General features: G+C 42.8%; 1 protein-coding gene across 1 annotated transcript in view; it reads right to left on the reverse strand.

The window, feature by feature from the left end:
- The window catches only part of LOC124137073 (mitochondrial import inner membrane translocase subunit TIM50-like), a 43,991-nt gene that overhangs the window by 15,406 nt on the left and 5,900 nt on the right, over positions 1-22,685 (reverse strand). Inside the window, exons 2-8 of the mRNA XM_046503219.2 lie at positions 20,739-20,770; positions 17,495-17,516; positions 16,519-16,577; positions 16,276-16,395; positions 14,904-15,011; positions 14,498-14,596; positions 3,429-3,585 (exon numbers count right to left, since the gene is read on the reverse strand). Of these exons, the coding sequence (XP_046359175.1) occupies positions 3,429-3,585; positions 14,498-14,596; positions 14,904-15,011; positions 16,276-16,395; positions 16,519-16,577; positions 17,495-17,516; positions 20,739-20,770 (597 nt within the window). The remainder of the gene's footprint in view (positions 1-3,428; positions 3,586-14,497; positions 14,597-14,903; positions 15,012-16,275; positions 16,396-16,518; positions 16,578-17,494; positions 17,517-20,738; positions 20,771-22,685) is intronic.

Below are 22,685 nucleotides of genomic sequence, written 5' to 3' on the forward strand. Positions count from 1 at the left end.
AGATGCAAAATGAAATAGTAAAAGGAAATGCATGTCTGAGATTGCAGCCGATTGTTGCAGACTAAATCTGTTTAATGTTTCTGACTCAAGCATTGAGAAGGTTGAGCAAAGGCCTAGAAGATGACAGCCTGTCTAACATCGCTGGAAAGCCTTCAGCAATACCAGAAGAATGCATTTACCACTTAGAAAAAAAACAAATCACAAACTTTCGAGAGAGTGACAAAACTATTTCATATTCTCACATAATACGGCTTCAATATGGAGATTATAGATGTGCTTCAATAAGGTGTTGTCAATGTCTGTGTTCAGTCTTTTCCAAAAGGATTTGAGAAACAGATTTCTTTGTGATTTGTGTTGTTGTTTAACACTGCACTCTGCAATATTCCAGCTAAATGATGGTGATCAGTAAATAATTGAGCCTGGACTAGACGTTCCAGACGTTTTGAGCATCGATCTTTGCAATTGGGATAACACAACATGCATCAACCAAGTCAGTGAGGCTGACCACCCGATCCCATTAGTCTCCTCTTACCACAAAGATGGGTTGCTGAAGACAAATTCTAAAAAGATCTTCAAGGGGTAAATGTCTTAATGAAAAAAAATTTATAAACAGGATACAGGAAAGCTAGAATAATGGTACATGGTCTTGAAGATTTGACAATGTTGAAAATTAAGGGTGGCAAAGGATCTTTGAGTTTCAGTGTTTTAACAGGATCCCCTAAATATCCATTTCTTAACACAAGACATGTTAGAGATATGAGTATGACCTTCGACTTTTCGTCTTCCACTTCACACACTTCAAAGCAGACGAGGACAGAGTTTGTGTTTGTGGCTTAACACTGCAGTCACTAATATTTCGGCCAAATTACACTGTCCTGAAGATAGTCGAGAGTGCACAAGGCAACCAGTGACGGAGAGTGTGAGCAGTGGGCAATCAGCAATCAGCCAAGTCACTGAGACACCCGATCCTATTTAGTCTGCTCTAATGACCTGTGTGTAATAAGGAGGGGAGGGGGGGCAATTCTTCCTAAGCATCCCCAACTTCGGGGTACTCCGCAGATCATCAGGACTGGATAAGGTCAAGGTTTAGTCACAATACAATATATATTGAAATACTTTATCAATGTGTGAAATTAACCCCCGTTACACTATCAAAAACTTTGTCAAAATGGACTTTGACCAAGTTTTTTATCAAAGTTTTTGATAGTGTAATGGGGGCTTAACAAGAGGTTGTGTTATCATCCAGTCTATGTTCAACTCTCGTGATGGGTATATTTAGGTTTGGTCTAATAGTACAGGGGTAGATACAGCTGTTCAGGGAGAGAGGGGTGCAAATTTTCATAAAATGTCAACCCAAAATGTTTCTGCATGCCTTCGGAGCAATGGCTTCTTCCCACTGCTTTCACGCTGCAGGGGAAGATACAGCTTTTCAAGGAAGGGATGTGTATTTTCCCATTTATCATTGTACGTCATCTCTTCACCAACACCCATGAAAGAACAATGAGATAACGTATGCTGAGTACACAGGAACTCATTATTAGTCAGACAGAGTAATTTATAGTGGTGGGATGATGCATCGGTGGATTGCAATTTTTTACTTCTCGATACAAGTATCGATCACAGTCACGCACTAAGTGAAAAATATTTATTCTGACCTTAACTTTATGCTTTAAGAACTGTTCCACAAAACACTAATCAGTTGTGCATGTTAATAGTGAAAACATACATATTTTCATTTGTTGTGCCATACTTGACACTGTAAATCGTCAGTGTGCCAGGTATTTGGCCGTCCTGTCTATGAAACAGATGGCTTACACACCACAGATAAGAGCACATGCAAGTATCGTGATACACATCGGATCATGAGTAAGGTATCGTGATGTGTATCCGATCTCTCAGTTGGTGTATCATCCCAGCCCTAGTAATACAGTATTACGGTATTAGAGACATCTCTTTACTTACACTGCCTGGGGATTGCATATTTCACAAACTGACCAATAACGAGTGCTTGTGTGGATACCTTGAGATCCAAACCGCAATGACCTGACTTTTAGATATCAGCCATTTAAACTTTTCAACTTTGATGCCTGAACAAAATAACTTTCAAACATATCTGGTCAAATCCTTGGCAGCAAACTGGTAACCTTTTTATGTTTTGTACATAACTCTCTGTGAATGTTTGAGAAAGGAGATTATTTACACTGGTAATCTATATTATACATGATTGGTTCAGTATGGCTCCTGTTATGTAATAATGATTTGCACCAAAATGACAAAGGGAACTCTCCCCAAGTTGTATAATTAATTTTTTTAATTTTCTTTATTAAAACAACTATTTTGCCCCTTATATCACTACTTGTGTCATCCTGAAGCAAATTGTTTGGTTGGTAGAAGGTGAAAATACCTTTGTACATGGGAATACACTCCTAACACAATTTTTATTATTTTTCTGGATTGGTTCAGTATGGCTTTATGGTTTCCATATATAGGAATAATGAACCCAGCTACACCTTTTGTTTTGTTTGTTTGTGTAACACCACACTCAGCAATATTCCAGCTAGATGAGGGCGGTCTGTAAATAGTCTGAATCAGACAATCCAGTGATTGATATCATGAGCATCGATCCACGCAATTGGGATACGATGACATGCATGAACCAAGTCAGCGAGCCTGACCACCCGATCCAATTAGTCGCCTTTTATGACAACCATAGTCACCTTTTATGGCAAACATGGGTTGCTGAAGACCTATAGTAGTATAAGCCTTCAAAATTAAAGCTGGTCCACTACCCCTAGACGAGTGAGTGAGTGAGTGAGTGAGTGAGTGAGTGAGTGAGTGAGTGAGTGAGTGAGTGAGTGAGTGAGTGAGTGAGTGAGTGAGTGAGTGAGTGAGTGAGTGAGTGGGACACCAGAAATGGTCTTCACACATTGTACCCATGTCAGAATCGAACCCGGGTCTTTGGCGTGAGGAGCGAATGCTTTAACCACTAAGCTACCCTACCTGCCCCCTAGACTACTAAATGGTGCTGAGGATAAGCAAATATCCAAGGATGGTAGTCCTCATTGACTAGATGCAATTGAGGGCTGTAATACTGAACAAGGTGTCGATGTTTCAATTTTGCTACAAATTGGAACTTAGTAACACAGGCAGTAGTTTTGTCTCATTCAAGCAGGGCCAGCTACAACTTTATTATTACTTTTTGAAAATCGATCCGGAATTAAATCCAAAATGGATACATGTGAAGGCATATTGTGTATCAGACACATGTAAGGTGACCCGTCACCTGTATAAATAATGGGCCATGTGTTACAATATAAGGAAATGCGGTTTAAAACATTGATGGTCATATGTATACAGAGGTCGAGGACCCAGACTTCCATCAATCTGAAGCATGTGTGTGCATATTTCACGACTCATCCTGAACATACCTCGTAGGAAGTGTGCGAGATCAATGAGGTCTCGGTCCTCATCACTGCCGCTCCACTTCTTAATGGGGAAGGCGTTGGCCGGGTTGAGTTGGTAGGATCGGTTGTTCCAGTCTATCACGATCACCTTGGACAGGTCTCGGTTCAGACAGGACAAGTCCTGGGGGCGAGAACAGGTTGTGAATGAATGCAAGATGCATGAATGTCACTTTACACGATTGTCAACACAATGAGTCACTGATTCACTGAAATATGGTAAACTAGTGGTCAACAGTATGAGCACCAGTCAATGTCATTAAATAGCAAAGCAACAGTCAGGCTAGTCAGAGTGAGTGAGTGAGTGAGTGAGTGAGTGAGTGAGTGAGTGAGTTTGGTTTTACGCCGCTTTTAGCAATATTGCAGCAATATCACGGCGGGGGACACCAGAAATGGGCTTCACACATTGTACCCATGTCACTTTAACCACTAGGCTACCCGACCACCCCCCAGTCAGAGTGAGTGAGTTAGGCCAGTTTATTGCTGCTTTTAACAGTACATCAGTCATATGAAGGTGCTGGATGTGGGAGGACAGCCCGAAGTGATGCAGGACTTGGATGTTTAGCACTTTGTGAAACCCATAAGCATGGGTAGGGTGCTAACAAACCTAACTAAGGTGAATCTGGGATTCAAACCCATGATTGTAGGTTTCCTACAACTGTGCATAGTGAATTGTGGCACCTTAGACATGTTAGACTGGGCCAGCCAAACTTCTACAGCCCAGTTTGAGATCAGTTGAGAGTACAATACTTATAATAATGACAGCAACAACTAATTGGTCTTCACTGAAGGGTCATTGTGTATGATGGTGTGGATGTTAATCGTACTATCAACCACTGGTTTGCTTGTCCCAGACTCAACTATTAACAGGCAACCAATGGCAGTGGATATTGAGTGAGTGAGTGAGTTTGGTTTTACGCTGCTTTTAGCAATATTCCTGCAATATCACGTTGGGGAGACACCAGAAATGGGCTTCACACATTGTACCCATGTCGGGAATCGAACCCGGGTCTTCGGCGTGACAAGCGAAAGCTTTAACAACTAGGCTACCCAGTGGATATTGAAGACCGTAGCATAATACTACATTCACTCACTCACTTTTGAGTGCTAATACGCTGAATACAGAAACCATTCGATTGTGCTATTATTGGTTGGGTGAAGTAGAATGTATTATGTCTGAGCAATCATCCATTCTCTTCATACTGTGTGTCATGAATGGTGTGAAGGCTGGGGGAGTGAGTGGGATGTTGAATGTGTATCAATATAGATATGTCAGGGTGTATGTGTTGTGTAATCAGGTGTTCAACATTAAAGTGATGTATGTCAGATGCCATCACCATCCTTATAGATACAAAGTTAAAGTAACTCGTCATCATCAACAATATAAAAAAGCATTGTAACTCAAAAATCACCAATCAATCTAAAGTGATGTAGAACCATCATATTTTACTTTGCAGCCAAAGTGAGTGAGTTGGTTTAACACCGCTTTTAACAGTTTTCCAGTTATATCACGGCGTGTCAGCTTAATGTGTGAAGAAAGCCCGAAGTGATGCAGGTCTCAGACGTTTACCACTTCGGTGAAATCCACGAGCACGGGTATGGTACTGACAAACCTAGAAACATAATCGGGGCGAAACCGGGATTTGAACCCACAATCATAGGTTGCTGGCGTGCCCAAGGGACACAACTCTGCACAGCAAATCGCGACGCCTTAGACGACTTGGTCACCCGTGCCCCCTTGCAGCCAAAGCAGAATTTTGATCAAAATGACGTGAACTAACTTGATAGCATGTATGGTCATTATCAATTTCAAAATAATCTAACTATCGGAACATTCTTCAGCATCCTTTGTCACAAGCAGGCGGCCATGTTGAAAACATAAGACTAGAGAGAAAGCTCCTCACAGCGATAGCCTGTTTGCGTAGCTCTCTAAACAACCAGAACCAGAGCAACAAAGGGAGATCACCCTAAATGACTGCAGCAATATGGCGGCGGTGTGTGATACAGCTCTGATTACCGTACCCTTGTGTTATGTTGCATCAGTAACTGACATCAACTGCTAAAATACATTGCTTCACCAAAGAGTATATGAAACAAGTACATCAAAAGGACAGCAAAAATGGCATGTAGCCGATCGTAGAATGTTAGTTTCTGACAGTTTGTGTGAAAGTTCTCAAGTCACTGTCAAATAAATGCATATAATTTATTTTCCTTGGGCCATATTCCCTTTAAATAAATCATACTATGCTCCACATTGCCACCTAACTATCAAGATATGTAGTGCAACTGTGATGTGGAGGAGTAAATCTTACAGCCCTTAAATGTTTGTTTGTTTGTTGTTGTGTAGTGCCGCTTTCAGCAATAATCCAGCCATATGACGTATGGCATGAAAATAATGAAATCTTCACCAGACAATCTAATGCTTGACATAAAAGCATTGCTGTACACAACTGGGAAACCAAGACATGCATGAACAAGGTCAGCGAGTCTGACAACCTGATGCAGTAGGACAGATGACACTTGAGCTTATAGTCCAGGAAAAAGTAACATTACACAAAACAATCTTTTGAGTATTGCAACGCCTATATATTCACATAGACAAGACCGTGAAGATCCCAGGGTAGAATAGGTCTTCAGCAACCCATGCTTGCCGTAAAAGGCGACTATGCTTTTTGTAAGAGGCGACTAACGGGATCAGGTGGTCAGTCTCGCTGATTTGGTTGATCCATATCATTGCATAGCAATTGGGAGGATCGATGCTCATGATGTCAGTCACTGGATTGTCTGGTCCAGACTTGATTATTTACAGACTGCCGTCATATAGCTGGAATCCTGCTGAGTACAGCATTAAACAAACAAACAAACATATATACTAAGATTGCTAAGTCTGCTCTGACTAAGCACAAATTATCACGGAATAAACGTGTGACAAAAGTACATAAAATACATCTACGGGACTGAAAGGGCACAAAATTGTTCTAAATTTGAAGATAGTTTCTCTTTTCATTTTAATTAAAGGAGAGAATCTATTGAACTAGACAACACAATCAACTCTTCCTGCCGACTAATTAACAATTCATGATTTTCTCCTATACATAAATAATCACACTCCCACACGCTGTTAATGTAATAATTCTGATCATACTTTTTCATCTGAAACAATCATCATCAAATATTCTGTTCATGGGACCCACCCTCAAAACAGCAATCATGCAAGGGGGAAACTGTTTTCCTAATCAATTATTGAACCAAGAAACACTGATAATAATGATTAGTCTGCACTTTTCTCATTTGAAAAAAAAAAGTGGCAAGAATCTCACTGACAATGTCAGCACGACCTACTTAACAAAACAACAGCTATTGGAAATAAATGACACACACTGCTTCACAACCATGGAAACCAATAAACAATAAGCAAACATTAGTTTTGTGATCATTGATTGACAATGATTTGAAACCATTTCATTTCATCCTGTTAAGCAACTGATAGCAATCTCATAGCTTTCTCAACTTAAGTGTCATGTTTCAATAACAGTAATCAAATTTATCACAAAAGAATAATGTTTTCCTTACAACTGACTGATCAAAATGATAATTAGCCAGACAGGGGAGAGGATGATGATACAGAGCTCTATGTGGGCATCTGGTAAGTAGTGTCACTGGTAGGCATTTTGAGGTGACTATGTTTGACCCAACTGAGCAATTACTGATTACGACCTGGCACCGATTTTGTGTGTATTTTCCCCAAAGTTAAGTGTCAAAGTGCCAGTATTAATCATCAAACAGCTGATCCACGAGGAAAATGAACCATGTGTATATTGTCAAAATTAAAAACGATTTAATTTTACAGAGATCCAAGGTTTGCTAGTTATTAAGTTAAATACTTTTTAAAATTCTTCAGCGTGATGAGCAAACGCCTTAACCACCAGGCTACCCAACTGCCCCTAACCATTCATCAAAACACTACCACTGTTAACTGACAAAATAATGGATTAACAATGAAAATTATAGGAATCTGTGTATTCCATATTTTGTAGGACAATGTGGAATCAATGTCTTCTATATCCATACCACAGTGAGTGAGTTTTGTTTTACGCCACTTTTAGTAGTATGACAACAACATGGCGGAACCACCAGAAAAGGGCTTCACATATTGTACTGATGTGAGGGAACTGAATTCGGACCTTTGGCATGATGAGCGAACGCTTTAACCACTAGGCTACCCCATAGTGACCATACCACAGTGTGAAAACTGAGTTAGCTGCCCTTGATGTTCTTGTGCTTCAACAGTACAGGGGAGACAGTCAGCAGCATGAGGGGAGGCTGGGTGGCCTAACCCCTGTCTAGCAGGTAGCAAGTTCATCATATATGGAATAGATTCCTGTTAATTCCTCCTATCCTGCAATGACTGTGTGCAATTATCCCACAGCCTGGTGGTTGTGCTTGGGTCACTGACACAAGGCTCCGTGTGACCGAATCGAAACGCAGGACTAGACTTCATAGTGAGTGAGTGAGTTTGGTTTAACGCTTAACATTATTCCAGTTATATCACAGCGTGTCAGCTTAATGTGGGAGGAAAGCCCGAAGTGATGCAGGTCTCAGACGTTTACCACTATGGTACGGTGCTGACAAACCTAGAAACATAATCGGGGCGAACCGGGATTTGAACCCACAATCATAGGTTTCTGGCGTGCCCAAGGGATGCAACTCTGCACAGCGAATCGCGGCGCCTTAGACAACTGGGCCACCCATGCCCCTAGACTTCATAGCTTGCTGCTGAGTGCATTTACTAGTCTTCAGTGCGTCAATGATCATCCACTTGTATTGGGGATACTAGGTGCTGGTGCATGAGGACTGCTAACTTGTGGGTGTGGCAGCCCTGGGTGTACACCTCTAAAATCATCACAGACACATGGTATTCTTTGTAAATCTGCAGCCATGTTCGTGCGAGAAATTGGCACAAACAGTCACTTGTTGGACTGCTGTCAGGTATGCTTTGAGCGCTTGAACTGGGCACAGCAATGGGTCCTCTGTATCAAGGTGTCCATGGTCGAGGATAAAGCTGACCTTGCTGCTGGATCCTAATGACAAAATCCCACATGGGACCTAAGGTAACCTGGACCTTTCTGCCCGGTCAAAGGTGACTTCTGTGATGACAAGCATCATCATCGTCATCCTCGCTCTGGCCGGGTGAGGAAGTGAGTTTTATATTGAATTGATTTACAGTAAACTACGGTTATAATGAACACGCTTATAATGAACTAACGGATATAACAAACTAACTTTTTAGTCCCGACTATATGCTGTAGTTATGCTGTATATATGCTTATAACGAATTGTGGCTATAACAAACTAAAATTAGTAGTCCCTTTGAGTTCGTTATAACCGGAGTTTACTCTAGTAATAAGATGATGTGGGGCACCTGAAACTGGCTTCATACAACATACCCATGGGGGGAAACAAACCAGGGCCTATGGCGGGATAAGTGAACACTTTAACCACTAGGCTACCCTACCACCCTGAACCCAGTGACTGCTCCAGCATCCCCTCCTTGAACAATCTATCTAGCCCAGCTGTTCCAAGAGATAAATGGGGAAAAATCAACAGGGATTATGAAGGATCCCAAGCCAAAGTGGAGAAGAAATACAATCGTTGATGTAAAAAACAAAGCTGATGAAGGAAGGCTTGGATCACAGGGCAAAGAAATGCCAAATGGAATATGCAGGTAGGAATCCTGTATGTCTAATGATGGCAAGTAGTGCCCTACTGAATGTGCAGGTACAACTGGAGGTACAGAACCTAGGAGGTATTTCAAAGTACTGTTGAATAAAAATCTCATTTCATCGGTTATTCTGGATTAAAATCCTGGATTAACTATGTCAAACAGAATTTCTTCTGGTACTTCTTCAACCCAACTGTTAAGTACTTCGAAAGGAGCAGCAGATGATGCAATGGGTAGGTCAGTTCTGGAAAACGGAATGGGAGGACTGGCATCATCACCTAATGGGGTACACAGATAACGCCGGGTGGCTGTGGCAGCAGGTGCCCTATATGTGGGCACACGTCCCCTTTATGGGAGGAACCGGGGGACCGTTGGTTGGTTGGTTTGTTGTGTAACACCGCACTCAGCAATATTCCAGCTATATGACGGCGGACTGTAAATAATCGAGTCTGGACCAGACAATCCAGTGATTAATATCATGAACATCGATCCACGCAATTGGGACCGATGACATGTATCAACCAAGTCAGCGAGTTAGTCCCGTTAGTCGCCTTTTACGACAAGCATAGTCGTCTTTTACAGCAAGTATGGGTTGCTGAAGACCTATTCTACCCCGGAATGGCAGGAACCACGACCTGGGGGCCTTGAATGCCCACAAGGAGACACACCTGTGTGAGATAACAGGGGTCCTACAATGTCCTGACATTCCCACAGGAATAGAAGCATGGGGTACTGGGGACCTTGAATGCCCACAATAAGACTCACCTGTGTGAGATAACAGGGGTCCTACAATGTCCTGGCATTCCCACAGGAATAGAAGCATGAGGTACTGGGGACCTTGAATGCCCACAATAAGACTCACCTGTGTGAGATAACAGGGGTCCTACAATGTCCTGGCATTCCCACAGGAATAGAAGCATGGGGTACTGGGGACCTTGAATTCCCACAATAAGACTCACCTGTGTGAGATAACAGGGGTCCTACAATGTCCTGACATTCCCACAGGAATAGAAGCATGAGGTACTGGGGACCTTGAATATCCACAAGGAGACACACCTGTGTGAGATAACAGGGGTCCTACAATGTCCTGACATTCCCACAGGAATAGAAGCATGGGGTACTGGGGACCTTGAATGCCCACAAGGAGACACACTTGTGTGAGATAACAGGGGTCCTACAATGTCCTGGCATTCCCACAGGAATAGAAGCATGGGGTACTGGGGACCTTGAATGCCCACAAGGAGACACACCTGTGTGAGATAACAGGGGTCCTACAATGTCCTGGCATTCCCACAGGAATAGAAGCATGGGGTACTGGGGACATATACTACTCAAAAGAAATAGAGAACACCCTATTCTTTCATATTACTATTGTTTATCTGTCAGGGGACCCTATGACATCACATGGCAACAGGTCTGTGAGAATACCATTGGCACCACATCGCATGGTTGATCATGTTAACAGTATTAATGTCAAGACAGATTAACAATAGTAATATGAAAGAATTGGGTGTTCTCTATTTCTTTAGAGTAGTATACTTCTAAATGTTTTTACCAAGCATCAAGTTTGTGCAATACCAACAACCTTCTTATTTTTCTACCATCAAGCCTTCATCTAGTACAACTGCTATTGGTCAAATGTAGTTATCATTATTTCATAGAAACTGACTGTTATTGACAAATATAAGACAGCTATGCGATAAATCACAAAGAACAATGAAGAAGGAAGCGTGGTTTATTTCACGATAAAACATTGTTCTATCATGACGTCATTTCTGGAGATTCCAACAACGTAAATTGGACGACGTTATTTTTAGAGGTGTCCAGTGAGTTGTTCCCCGTAGATGTAGCTGGACAACAGAGATAAACGCAATGGCCGAACAACCGCGTCCCAAAGTGGGAGAGATATGACAATCGGTATTGGGAGAAAAGGTGCAGACAATCGATGTGCAAATGATAAAATATGCATGAAAGATCATGATATGGACTTGTCCAATGATGTCATGGACTTGTCCAACATTGCCGAGGTCGGATTCAATGCAGGGAGTCATCATTATTTAAATACGGGTAAATATTTTTAAAGCTTGTAAATTTTATTTAGATCCTTAAAGAGGCTGAACATAATATTGATATCTCGTATAAGAAATAAACGACTCATGGCTGTTGTTTATTGTACAATAAAAGACTGCAGGGAGAACAAATTTAATGGAAAAAATATAAAAACAAACACTAGATCACCTGTTTCTGACAACCATTTTAAATACGGTAACAGCTGTCACAACCTCTAATGGATCCTGTTTCTGACACCTTATACTGTTTTCAGTAACAAATAACACCATTAACATGATCAGCCATGCGACATGGTGCCAATGGTATTCTCACAGACCTGATGCCATGTGATATCATAGACATAACATGTGATGCCTATGGTATACTCTCAAGTCACTTGATGCTGTGTGATGCCATGTGATATCATAGACATAACATGTGACGCCTATGGTATACTCTCAAGTCACTTGATGCTGTGTGATGCCATGTGATATCATAGACATAACATGTGACGCCTATGGTATACTCTCAAGTCACTTGATGCTGTGTGATGCCATGTGATATCATAGACATAACAGGTGATGCCTATGGTATACTCTCAAGTCACTTGATGCTGTGTGATGCCATGTGATATCATAGACATAACAGGTGACGCCTATGGTATACTCTCAAGTCACTTGATGCTGTGTGATGCCATGTGATATCATAGACATAACATGTGACGCCTATGGTATACTCTCAAGTCACTTGATGCTGTGTGATGCCATGTGATATCATAGACATAACAGGTGATGCCTATGGTATACTCTCAAGTCACTTGATGCTGTGTGATGCCATGTGATATCATAGACATAACATGTGACGCCTATGGTATACTCTCAAGTCACTTGATGCTGTGTGATGCCATGTGATATCATAGACATAACAGGTGATGCCTATGGTATACTCTCAAGTCACTTGATGCTGTGTGATGCCATGTGATATCATAGACATACTGTGATAACATGTGACGCCTATGGTATACTCTCAAGTCACTTGATGCTGTGTGATGCCATGTAAAGCCATGTAATACCATGTGCTGCCTATAGCATACCATAATTAACTTGCTGCCTTGTTAGGAGCACTTTGGAGCACCCTTAAAACTCAGCACCAAAGCTTCTTGTGAGGACGATCTGCGCTGAAGGGGTTCCATGTCACTGAGACAAGGTACGAGTATTGTGAAAATCAGTCAAACTTGCAACATTCGGACTGCTATCCGATATTATAATGAACATGATGCCATGTGAGCCCATATCTGCAGAATTATTAATAGTTTTCACATACAGATACAGTTAATGTTGTTTTTGTGTATATTATTTTGCAGGTTTCATCAACACACAAGCTTGCAAACAGTGACTTTGGAAGACTAAGAGTTTACATGTGCCAGTGTGAGCCTTTTATTATACTGGCATCTGGTACTGTATATGTTTTGATAATATTTATTTCATCTTTTCACTGCCATCATCAGACCAGTGAAGACACGGATTAGAATTGGAAATGGCAAAAAAAGAGAGTATTTTTATATAACTATCCTATCTCACACTATGCATTTCTTCTTTCTTCTTCGATCCTATGTGGAAATGTGCTTGAACAGAGTTTCCAGCTTCTAAAAAACAATCCACCCGAACACACCCTAGCATCACCATGGTTACCCCCCAGACAAATGGGTCACACACGTAATCCTGTGCATAGCGACCAACACAACCTGATCATGTGCCCTCTTTGTCTGTCACTTCATTCTCTTTCATCAGAGCTAACAATGAGTGAGTGAGTGAGTGAGTATGGTTTTATGTTGCTTTAAGCAATATTCCAGCAATATCACGGCGGGGGACACCAGAAATGGGCTTCACACATTGTACCCATGTGGGGGAATCGAACTCGTGAATGCTTTAACCACTAGGCTACCCACCTCCCTTGTGGGCTAACAGGCTAGAGGAGATAAGATGCAGGGATGGTTAGGTGGGAATATAGCGTGTGAGATAGGATAAGTATATATATATACAATTGGAATATTTTTAAACTTATCCTATCTCACACTATGCATCCATCTCATTAAAATCAGATCTTAGTTCTCGCTATCGCTAAACAAAGATCTGAGGACATCCCATTACGGGTCATGTCAGAATGACCTTTCGATATCAGCCAATGAGAAAGCAGTTTTCTCGAGCTTTATAGCACTTGTTTCAACCTGGCAACTTCCATTTCAGATTACGCTTGAAAAATATATTGACACAGTTCTTGAATAAAATTTTAAAAACTGAAACGAACAATCCAGAATGTCTAATATATGGTTGCAATTGTATGGCAGTGCTTCCCATGTACTGCGCAACGCCTCCTTCGTTCAAATGTCTATCCCACGGAAGCGAGAGACAGACGATAATTTTGACGGAATCAGTCGTACGGGCCGTAACTAGCATGTGTTAAGGTTTTCGAGGTTGCATGATTAGAAAACACACTCCGACTGTCACTTTCATGATCTGGTAAGCGACGCTTTCATTGGTCGGATGAAAGGTCCTTCTGAAGTGACCCGTAATGGGATGTCCTCAGATCTTTGTTTAGCGATAGCGAGAACTAAGATCTGATTTTAATGAGATTGCACTATGCATTTATCCCACGGTTGGATGGTGGTACAGTTACCCTATCCTGTAAGACTACAACCGTGAGACGTACATGAGGAAGCTGGTTCTAAACAGTGAAATAAATAAAATATTTTAACCATGATATGATCCCGATACGCTACTCGTTCGTAACAGCATGAGATCAGGTACAACATGCAAAACATGTTTTCAAGTGTGACATCGTTACTGTGACTGCATAGCTGCACAGAAATCATCGATCCATGAGGGGGCTCCAGTCAATTGATTCTACAGGACAGAGCATGACACTATCTCCCATGAACAATGGCTTGCGTCTGCTCGGCATCTCTTTTAATGCATGGACACTGCGACGGCCATGCCTTGCGGCGACTTCAGTGAGCGAATCCACCCTCCAATCATGAACTTGGTCTGGGAAACCCATGTTTGTCATAAAAGGCGACTAATGGGACTGGGTGGTCAGGCTCGCTGACTTGGTTGACGCAGGTCATTGTATCCCAATTGCGTAGATCAATGCTCATGATGTCAATCACTTGATTGTCTGGTCAATTAATTACAGATGCCTATCATATAGCTCGAATATTGCGGAGAGTGGCATTAAACAACAAACGCTACAGCAAAACGTCCCCTACCTTGACATGATGACCATTCAAGTAGCGAGTTGCATCTCTGTACAGTCGATACATCACGAAGCCATTAGGGTCAAGGTTGTTTATCAATGGGTCGGCAGTCTGAAAAACATTGTTTGATAATCCAAATCTAAATATCACCATACCTCAATTTCAAGATGCAAACAAATTGTCTGAGATAAACCAAACAAAACAATGAACATGAAACTTAAGGCTTGTAATAATAGAACCACAACTGGTGTATCTATGGTAACTCACAAAAACTTAGCTTTAACGCCTCTCTGTGAAACAGGGCCAAGGTATGTGTTATTACCTTTGTCTAACAGTCATATGAATTGCAAAATACATGGCTGGCACTGTCAAAAGAATCTTGCTCGATGAGTGGAAGGGAGATAACTCTTGCACTTACCATGCCTTGCTCAGACGTATAAATGACAATCTCAAACATGGGGGGCCCAACTTGCTGCAGAAAGTACTCTATACCAGGCCTCTTTTTGAAACGCCAGCCAGTTCCATACTGAAAACAAGCATGGAGAATCGAGTCAGGTAGCACAAAGAGGTCAGAAGTCTCATCTCAAGACGTCTGTTCTAATTACCACGGTAATCTTTATGGAAGTTTGGCCCCATGGGGACCCAGGTTAGAAAAGGTCCCCAGCACCGGGGTGTTGGGGGGGACATCAGGGGGTGGAGAGACTGGTCAGTGAAACACAGATGTGACTGATACTTACTGTCTCGTCAGGGTGGGACTGGGTGATGGGGTGGACATCAGTTGGTGGAGAGACTGGTCAGTGAAACACAGATGTGACTGATACTTACTGTCCAGTCAGGGTGGACCGGGGTGTTGGGGGGGGACATCAAGGGGTGGAGAGACTGGTCAGTGAAACACAGATGTGACTGATACTTACTGTCCAGTCAGGTTGGACCTGGGTGTTGGGTGGACATCAGTGGGTGGAGAGACTGGTCAGTGAAACACAGATGTGACTGATACTTACTGTCCAGTCAGGGTGGACCGGGGTGTTGGGTGGACATCAGGGGCTGGAGAGACTGGTCAGTGAAACACAGAACTAACTGATACTTACTGTCCAGTCAGGTTGGACCGGGGTGTTGGGTGGACATCAGTGGGTGGAGAGACTGGTCAGTGAAACACAGATGTGACTGATACTTACTGTCCAGTCTGGGTGGACCGGGGTGTTGGGGGGGGACATCCGGGGGTGGAGAGACTGGTCAGTGAAACACAGATGTGACTGATACTTACTGTCCAGTCAGGGTGGACCGGGGTGTTGGGGGGGGACATCCGGGGGTGGAGAGACCTGTCAGTGAAACACAGATGTGACTGATACTTACTGTCCAGTCAGGGTGGACCGGGGTGTTGGGGGGGCTGGAGAGACTGGTCAGTGAAACACAGATGTGACTGATACTTACTGTCCAGTCAGGGTGCACCGGGGTGTTGGGTGGACATCAGTGGGTGGAGAGACTGGTCAGTGAAACACAGATGTGACTGATACTTATTGTCCAGTCAGGGTGGACCGGGGTGTTGGGTGGACATCAGTGGGTGGAGAGACTGGTCAGTGAAACACAGATGTGACTGATACTTACTGTCCAGTCAGGGTGGACAGGGGTGTTGGGGGGGGGGGGACATCAAGGGGTGGAGAGACTGGTGAGTGAAACACAGATGTTACTGATACTTACTGTCCAGTCAGGGTGGACAGGGGTGTTGGGGGGGGGGGACATCAAGGGGTGGAGAGACTGGTGAGTGAAACACAGATGTTACTGATACTTACTGTCCAGTCTGGGTGGACCAGTACCCCAGTCATCTCCAGGACCAGAGTGTAGGGTGGCTGGACATATGGGTACTCTAGGGGATCTGGTAACAACTTGTCGCGAGATGGATCTTGTATCGTCTGAAAGAAAGCACAGTACAATTTACTAAGTACACACAACTTCAACTAAAAGGTTGCATAGATGCTATAAAGTTGAGGAGAGGTGAAAGGCAAGAGGCACGAGCCGAGAGAGCGAGATCCTACCTTCCTAAACACTGACAGTTCTCTTGCTGCCCTTCTCATGTGAGCTTCTACGCTGGACACTGAAACAACAGACAAACAAGATCAGAGTGAGTGAGTGAGTGAGTATGGTTTTACGCCGCTTTTAGCAATATTCCAGCAATATCACGGCGGGGGACACCAGAAATGGGCTTCACACATTGTACCCATGTCAGGAATCAAACCCGGGTCTTCGGCGTGACAAGCGAACGCTATAACCACTAAGCTACCCGACCGCCCAAACAAGATCAGAGGAGTATTTAACACATGTAATCGCATACCCCCCAGGGTAAGTTTTGTACTATATTCAGCAGGCTTATCATGCTCCTACAGCTTACTCATCAACAACATCCTGTAATGAAAGTAAGCTTGCAATTTTGAAAATGTTTTCAAAGTATCATCATGGTCATAAAAATATATGAAGTGAATGAATGAGTCAGGCTAAATACCAGTGTTCGAAATAACTTTAAGACCCAACAAGACAGTCTGGCAGGTGACCCATAAGTGTTGCCTGCCCATCTTCAAAGTTACCTGCCTGCTTTCAGACATTATGAATATTGAAAAGTTGCAACAATTAAGAGACAAATCATGTCAAATAATGCAAACAATTACTTGAGAATCTACAAAGGTTATAATAAAACTGAATACATAAGTAGTCTTAAAATTATCTGCGAGACAGTCGGGCAGGTGGAGGAAAATTTCATGTAGCCCGACAGAAAAGTCACCAGCCACGGGCAGGTGGCCTGGCAGTTATTCAAGACACTGCTTAATACCACCTTGAATTGTATATATTCATATCAATGTATGTCAGGTTCCTTTTTTAAGAAAGTTAAAATGATAAAAATTCTCACGTGTACTGTTGATATAGTCATAGTTTTTGCAATTACTTAAATGTTCTAAATCTCAGTGGTCTATGATCATAAATTTACAAATGCAAAAATAATAGTAACAGTATACTTACATTTACTAAACTCATCTTCAACCTACAATACAAAAGAACCATATTTGTTTATACATGTAATAATAGATATGCTAAAGATTCAACAGTATGATTTATCATGTTATCGTATATTTACCATTCTGGGTCCAGATCCACAAAGCATTTGTCGCGTTACGACCTTTCGTAACTATATAGTTTATCATAGACTTAAGAATGTTGTAGTGCTACAAACTAATTGTGGTTCTGGACTGTATTTAGTCATGCTTTTTTTGCCTTAAAGCTATGTCAAATGATATGCACTTAGCTTACATTTAGTGAGTAAAATCTAAATATTTTTTTAACAATTGTGTACTTTTTCTGCATTACCGGTACTCCTTAATGCATTTACTGCTGGTTTTTTTACAGAAAGACGATGATGTGGGGACCAGCTGAAAAAGAAGTTGTTCCAACTAGTTGTGTGGCTAATTCCTTCACACATGCCTGTGTGACCACTGAAGTAATGACGTCGCGGAACCTCTCATTACTGCTTGATTGTAACATCTGCAGACACCGTGGGGAGGCAGCTCTGCGTCGGGTGGGCCACATTAGACATTGTAATGCAGGATAAGTATACAAATGTAAAAAAGATATTTAGAGAAAAACTTTAAAAAATTAACTTTTCCTGCTTACTCCTTAATGCATCTGTATTGGACAGTATGGAGGCGGATGACCCTCGTCAAAAAGTCCAGGCAACCATCAAAGCATCCTTTGCGATGACCGGAACCCAGGCTGCCATTCCTGCCAGAGGAAAAATGAGAGCCAATGCCTGCAACATGAAAGCCTTCTTATCTGGACTGCAAGCACCAGAGAGTTAGAAAGCTGGCTCTGGACTGCTGGAGAAATTAATGGTGTTTGGGGTTGATGACCTGCTGGGCAACAGCTGGAGGACCAAAACTGTGAGGATCTAGGACAGCAGCCTCAGAAGCCTGAAGGAGGATCAGGGGTAGCCACAAAGATATTGTGTTACGGCTAACATCAGTTTCGGAAGCTGTGGCAATAGGGATGAATAGTCGCCTCCTTGATCCATGTTGGGCCTTAGATCATCGGGTGAAAACCCTCAGTGCTCAAACCCGGCACAAGTGTAGTTCCTCTTCATCTTTAGCCCCCACAATTGAAGAGAGTGGCGGGATGGTGAACGACCTGTCAGGCTGTCCTGGGAGTTGATTCTTGGTCATGAAAAGTCGCAGCAATGCCCAAGATGAACAGCTCCCTGCACACAAACTGGACACGGGTGATGTCGAGTGCATGCAACTCGCTTACCCTCACCGCTGTAGCTAAAGCCAAGAGGAGCACCGTCTTCTTGGTGAAGAAGCTGAGTGTATAGGCTCAAATGGAGCAGCATGTAGTAAATTAGGAACCATGTTTGGATCCAAGGCAGTAGGTCTGAACTTGGCCTTCTGATCCTCTAGTCTGAAGGAGCGCAGCAATGCTTGGAATTCAGTGACCTTTGTCATTTTGCGATCTTCCTGAACTGCCACCAGGTAGGTAGTAATGGTGCTGACCTTGAGGTGTCATTTGCTGAACAAAAACAGAAGGAATTCTGCCTAGAATTGGGGAGATGCTGAAGTAGGGTCCTGATGCTTCTCCTTACAAAAGGACTAAAAGGATCACCACTTATCGTTGTAGGGTCCATGGGTATAAGGTCTGTTTGCCATGGTTATGGTTTTGGCTGCTCTAGCCGGGTAGCCCTTGACACCTTAGGCCCCTTGAAGATCCACCAGACGGGCAAATGAAACCTGCCTTGAGAAGGGTATTGTAAACTGCTGTGTGGATGTGTTTGGCCACCCTGGTGGTTCGAGTGCATTGTTTGTGGCCAGATCCACGAATCAGCCCCTCACAGGCCACCAAGGCACAATTAAAATCAAAGTAAGGCTCTTGGTTGCTCTGATCTATTGAAGGATCTTGGGAAGAAGATCAGGTGGCGCAAAAGCATACGCTCTTAGGCCTTCCCAAGGGATGCTGAGAATGTATACAACCCAAACCTGTGGATCCGGAACTGGAGTCCTGGTGGTTCAGCAGACAGTCCGCATTCAAGTTGCCTTTGAATGCCAGAGTAAGAGATAATTTCACTAAGTCCTTGTCCAATGCTGTCCACCAAAATGGACCTTGATGACTTGGAGCTACGTCTAGAGGAAGATCCAGGAGATGCCGACCCGTGCGACAATGCAGCTTTTGGAGTAGAGGCGCTACCGGCAAGCACAAGAGGAACCAGCTGAGGCACCAACAACTGATGAAACATGGACTGCATAAAAACTTGCATCCAAGCCGGGTCCATATTAGGTGCCTGTAGAGACTGTAGTGGTGCCTGCTTGAACGGCATCTGCATTGACAGGAAGCCAGATGATGGACCAAACCCTGGAGGGGCCGAGGGTGCAGGCGCTTGAGGAGGTGTCATGTAGAGCCCCCGAGGCGCAGGCGCTGACAGCAGATGATACGCTTAGGCAAGCATTGGCATTGGGGAAGTCGAAGGCCCCTGGGAAGGCGTAGGCGTCTGCGTGCTTATCAGCATCTTGGGAGGTGTAGCTATATGCCTAGTCATTGGCATCAGAGGAGGCTTGGAGAGGCAGCGCTCTTTGGTGTAGATGACGAGGACGGCTTCCAGTCTGAAGCTGACAGCATGAATATGAAACTGGACGTGGCAGGGGTCTTGAGAGTCTGACATCCTTGGGTGTCTGAGGGCCTGCACAATATATTAATGTGATGGCAAAAATATTTGGTAAGACGTGAAGTCACAAACCATAAGAATGATATCAATCGATGAACAATAAACAAGCAAAGGGATGCCAGTAGATTAGCTACAGCTTTATCATACAGGACTTGTCAGTCGGGTTGACAAGCTGTACTGTGAGGTTCTGTGATGTCATCACTTCTGTGGTCACATGGACGCTGTGTGACGGACTTAGCCACACAACTAGTTGGAACAACTTCTTTTTCAGCTGGTCCTCACACCTTCGTCTTTCTGTTAAAAAACAGCAGTAAATGCATTAAGGAGTAATGCAGGATAAGTTAAAAAATGAATACATTTGTGAAAAACAGCTTTTAATGCTGAAACCCACCAGCCATGCTCATAGTAAATGACAATGAATGGTCAAACACAGATTTTTTATATATATTGTTGCCAAGGAAACCCAAGACATTTGTCAGCAACACTGCATGAACTACAAAATCTACAGAAGGCCTACTTCACACAATAGGTTCATTGACATGTTGGTTGATGTCTACTTACTATGTTTCCATCTGGGTCTCTTGGAGGTGCACCTGACAGGAGAAAGCAGACAGTTTAGGGCTTGTCAAACACACAAGCAATCTTTAGTCAACACATTGTTTCAGTCACTTATTATTGTCAGTGTTCGACGCTAACACTCGTCCACAGGTCCGAGTCTGGTATATTTTCCCCTAAGGACCAGTAAAATAATATAGATGCTCGTTTGGAAGTCTAGTGTTATTTTGAAGACACACAAAGTATGTATTTTTTAGAGAAAAAATATCATTTATACTTATCCTGACTCATACTTATTGCTTATCTCTCTCTCTTCCGAATAGGTAGTGGAAACTTCCTGTGCTGTTCCCAAAGAACAGAGAAAACAGCTCACCCAAATGCACCCTCACTCTCCGCATGCGCACCGGAACCATGAGACCAAGCCCAGTAACTCATCACTCTCTCTTATTTCCTACTTAATGGTCGGAACACATCAGTGGAAAGAGGGGAAGGCCGGGAGGGTACTCATTTGTATAGGATAATCATAAATGATATTTTTACTCTAAAAAATACATATTTTATCTTATCCTGACTCATACTTATTGCTTGAATCGCACAGTAGGTGGTGGGTTCCACCTGTATGTGTGATTAACGTTGATCTGTTCTATAAACCCCATAGGAACGTTGTTAATCTTCTGTGTAAATTCTTTATTTGGGGACCACCTTCCTTTGTTGTGAGCAGCAAAATGGAAGTAAATCATTCAGATTTGTGGATTTATAAGGTTTCTAAGATTAAAATCTTGTTCACCTTAAATGATTAAAGTGTTAGGAGAAAAGGAATAATCTTAACACAATCATTTCTCACTCATGTGCTGAATTACATAGTAAAACAGGGGGCATGGACTCTCAGTCGTTGGTTATGGAACAGTAACCTGACGTCAACAAGTCTACGTGATATTGGGTGAGTGTGATCTTCTAATGTCGTCTGGTAGGATTTGTGAGTTGTTGTGCCACAACTAATGGTCCGAATTGGTGAATACCAGCTAAGTCTTCTGTAGCAAGGTCTCTGAGGTAGTGATTGGCGAAAACTGTATCTGATTTCCAGAAACAGCCTTCCATAATAGTTGTTATGGAGCAGTTGTTGTGAAGTGCCAAAGTTGAGGCTAAGGCTGTTACTTCGTGCGGGTTGGAGGCTGAAGGGGGGTCCAATCCCACTGCTCTGTATGCTCTGAGAATAACAGCTCTCATCCAAAATGAGATAGTTGTTCTGGATACCTCTGTGTGTGTATTCCTTAATAAAGGAATAAATAGTCTCTTAAAACCTTGTCTTCTAGGTTTAGACTTTTGTAGGTATAATCTTAAGGCTCTGACTGGGCATAGTGATAAACACAGAATTGTCTGTCTGGTTGGCCTGGTAACTGGTTATTTGCAATAAAGACACATCTTAAGCCAAGGTGCGCTGATGAGTTGTTACCACTGTCAAATGTTATGTGATTGAAGTCTATCACGTGGATTTCAGACATTCTGGCTGCGTCAGGTGTTCAAAGTCGGCCTGTTAGAGCAGTTCGTATGCATCACTGGTTAGGTGTTGTAGCATGCTGGGGCTCTTAATCTTTTCTGTTGGTCCTCCAGTCTGAAGGATCTGAGTAGGGCCATCAGCTCGGGAACTTTAGTAAGTTTTATCCCATTTGCCATTGTCAGTACAGAACTGATAGCGGCCAAATAAGTGCCCAGTGTCGAACCTTTAAGATTCCTTGTACTTCGTAAGTGACATAGGTAATCTGCTACTTGTGGTATAGTAGCTTTGGCTGCAGAAAAACCCTTGGATGTTGCAAACTGGTCAAAACTTTTCCATTTATCGTCATAGAGATTCCTCGTTGATCTACTAAGTGCTAAGGAGACTGCCTTAGCTGCTCTCAGGGAATATCCTCTTTTAACGAGACTGCTCTTGATATGCTCCATACGTGAAGTTCG

This window comes from Haliotis rufescens, unplaced genomic scaffold, assembly GCF_023055435.1.
Source record: "Haliotis rufescens isolate VD_foot unplaced genomic scaffold, xgHalRufe1.0.p SCAF_3, whole genome shotgun sequence".
NCBI classification, from domain to species: Eukaryota; Metazoa; Mollusca; class Gastropoda; order Lepetellida; family Haliotidae; genus Haliotis; species Haliotis rufescens.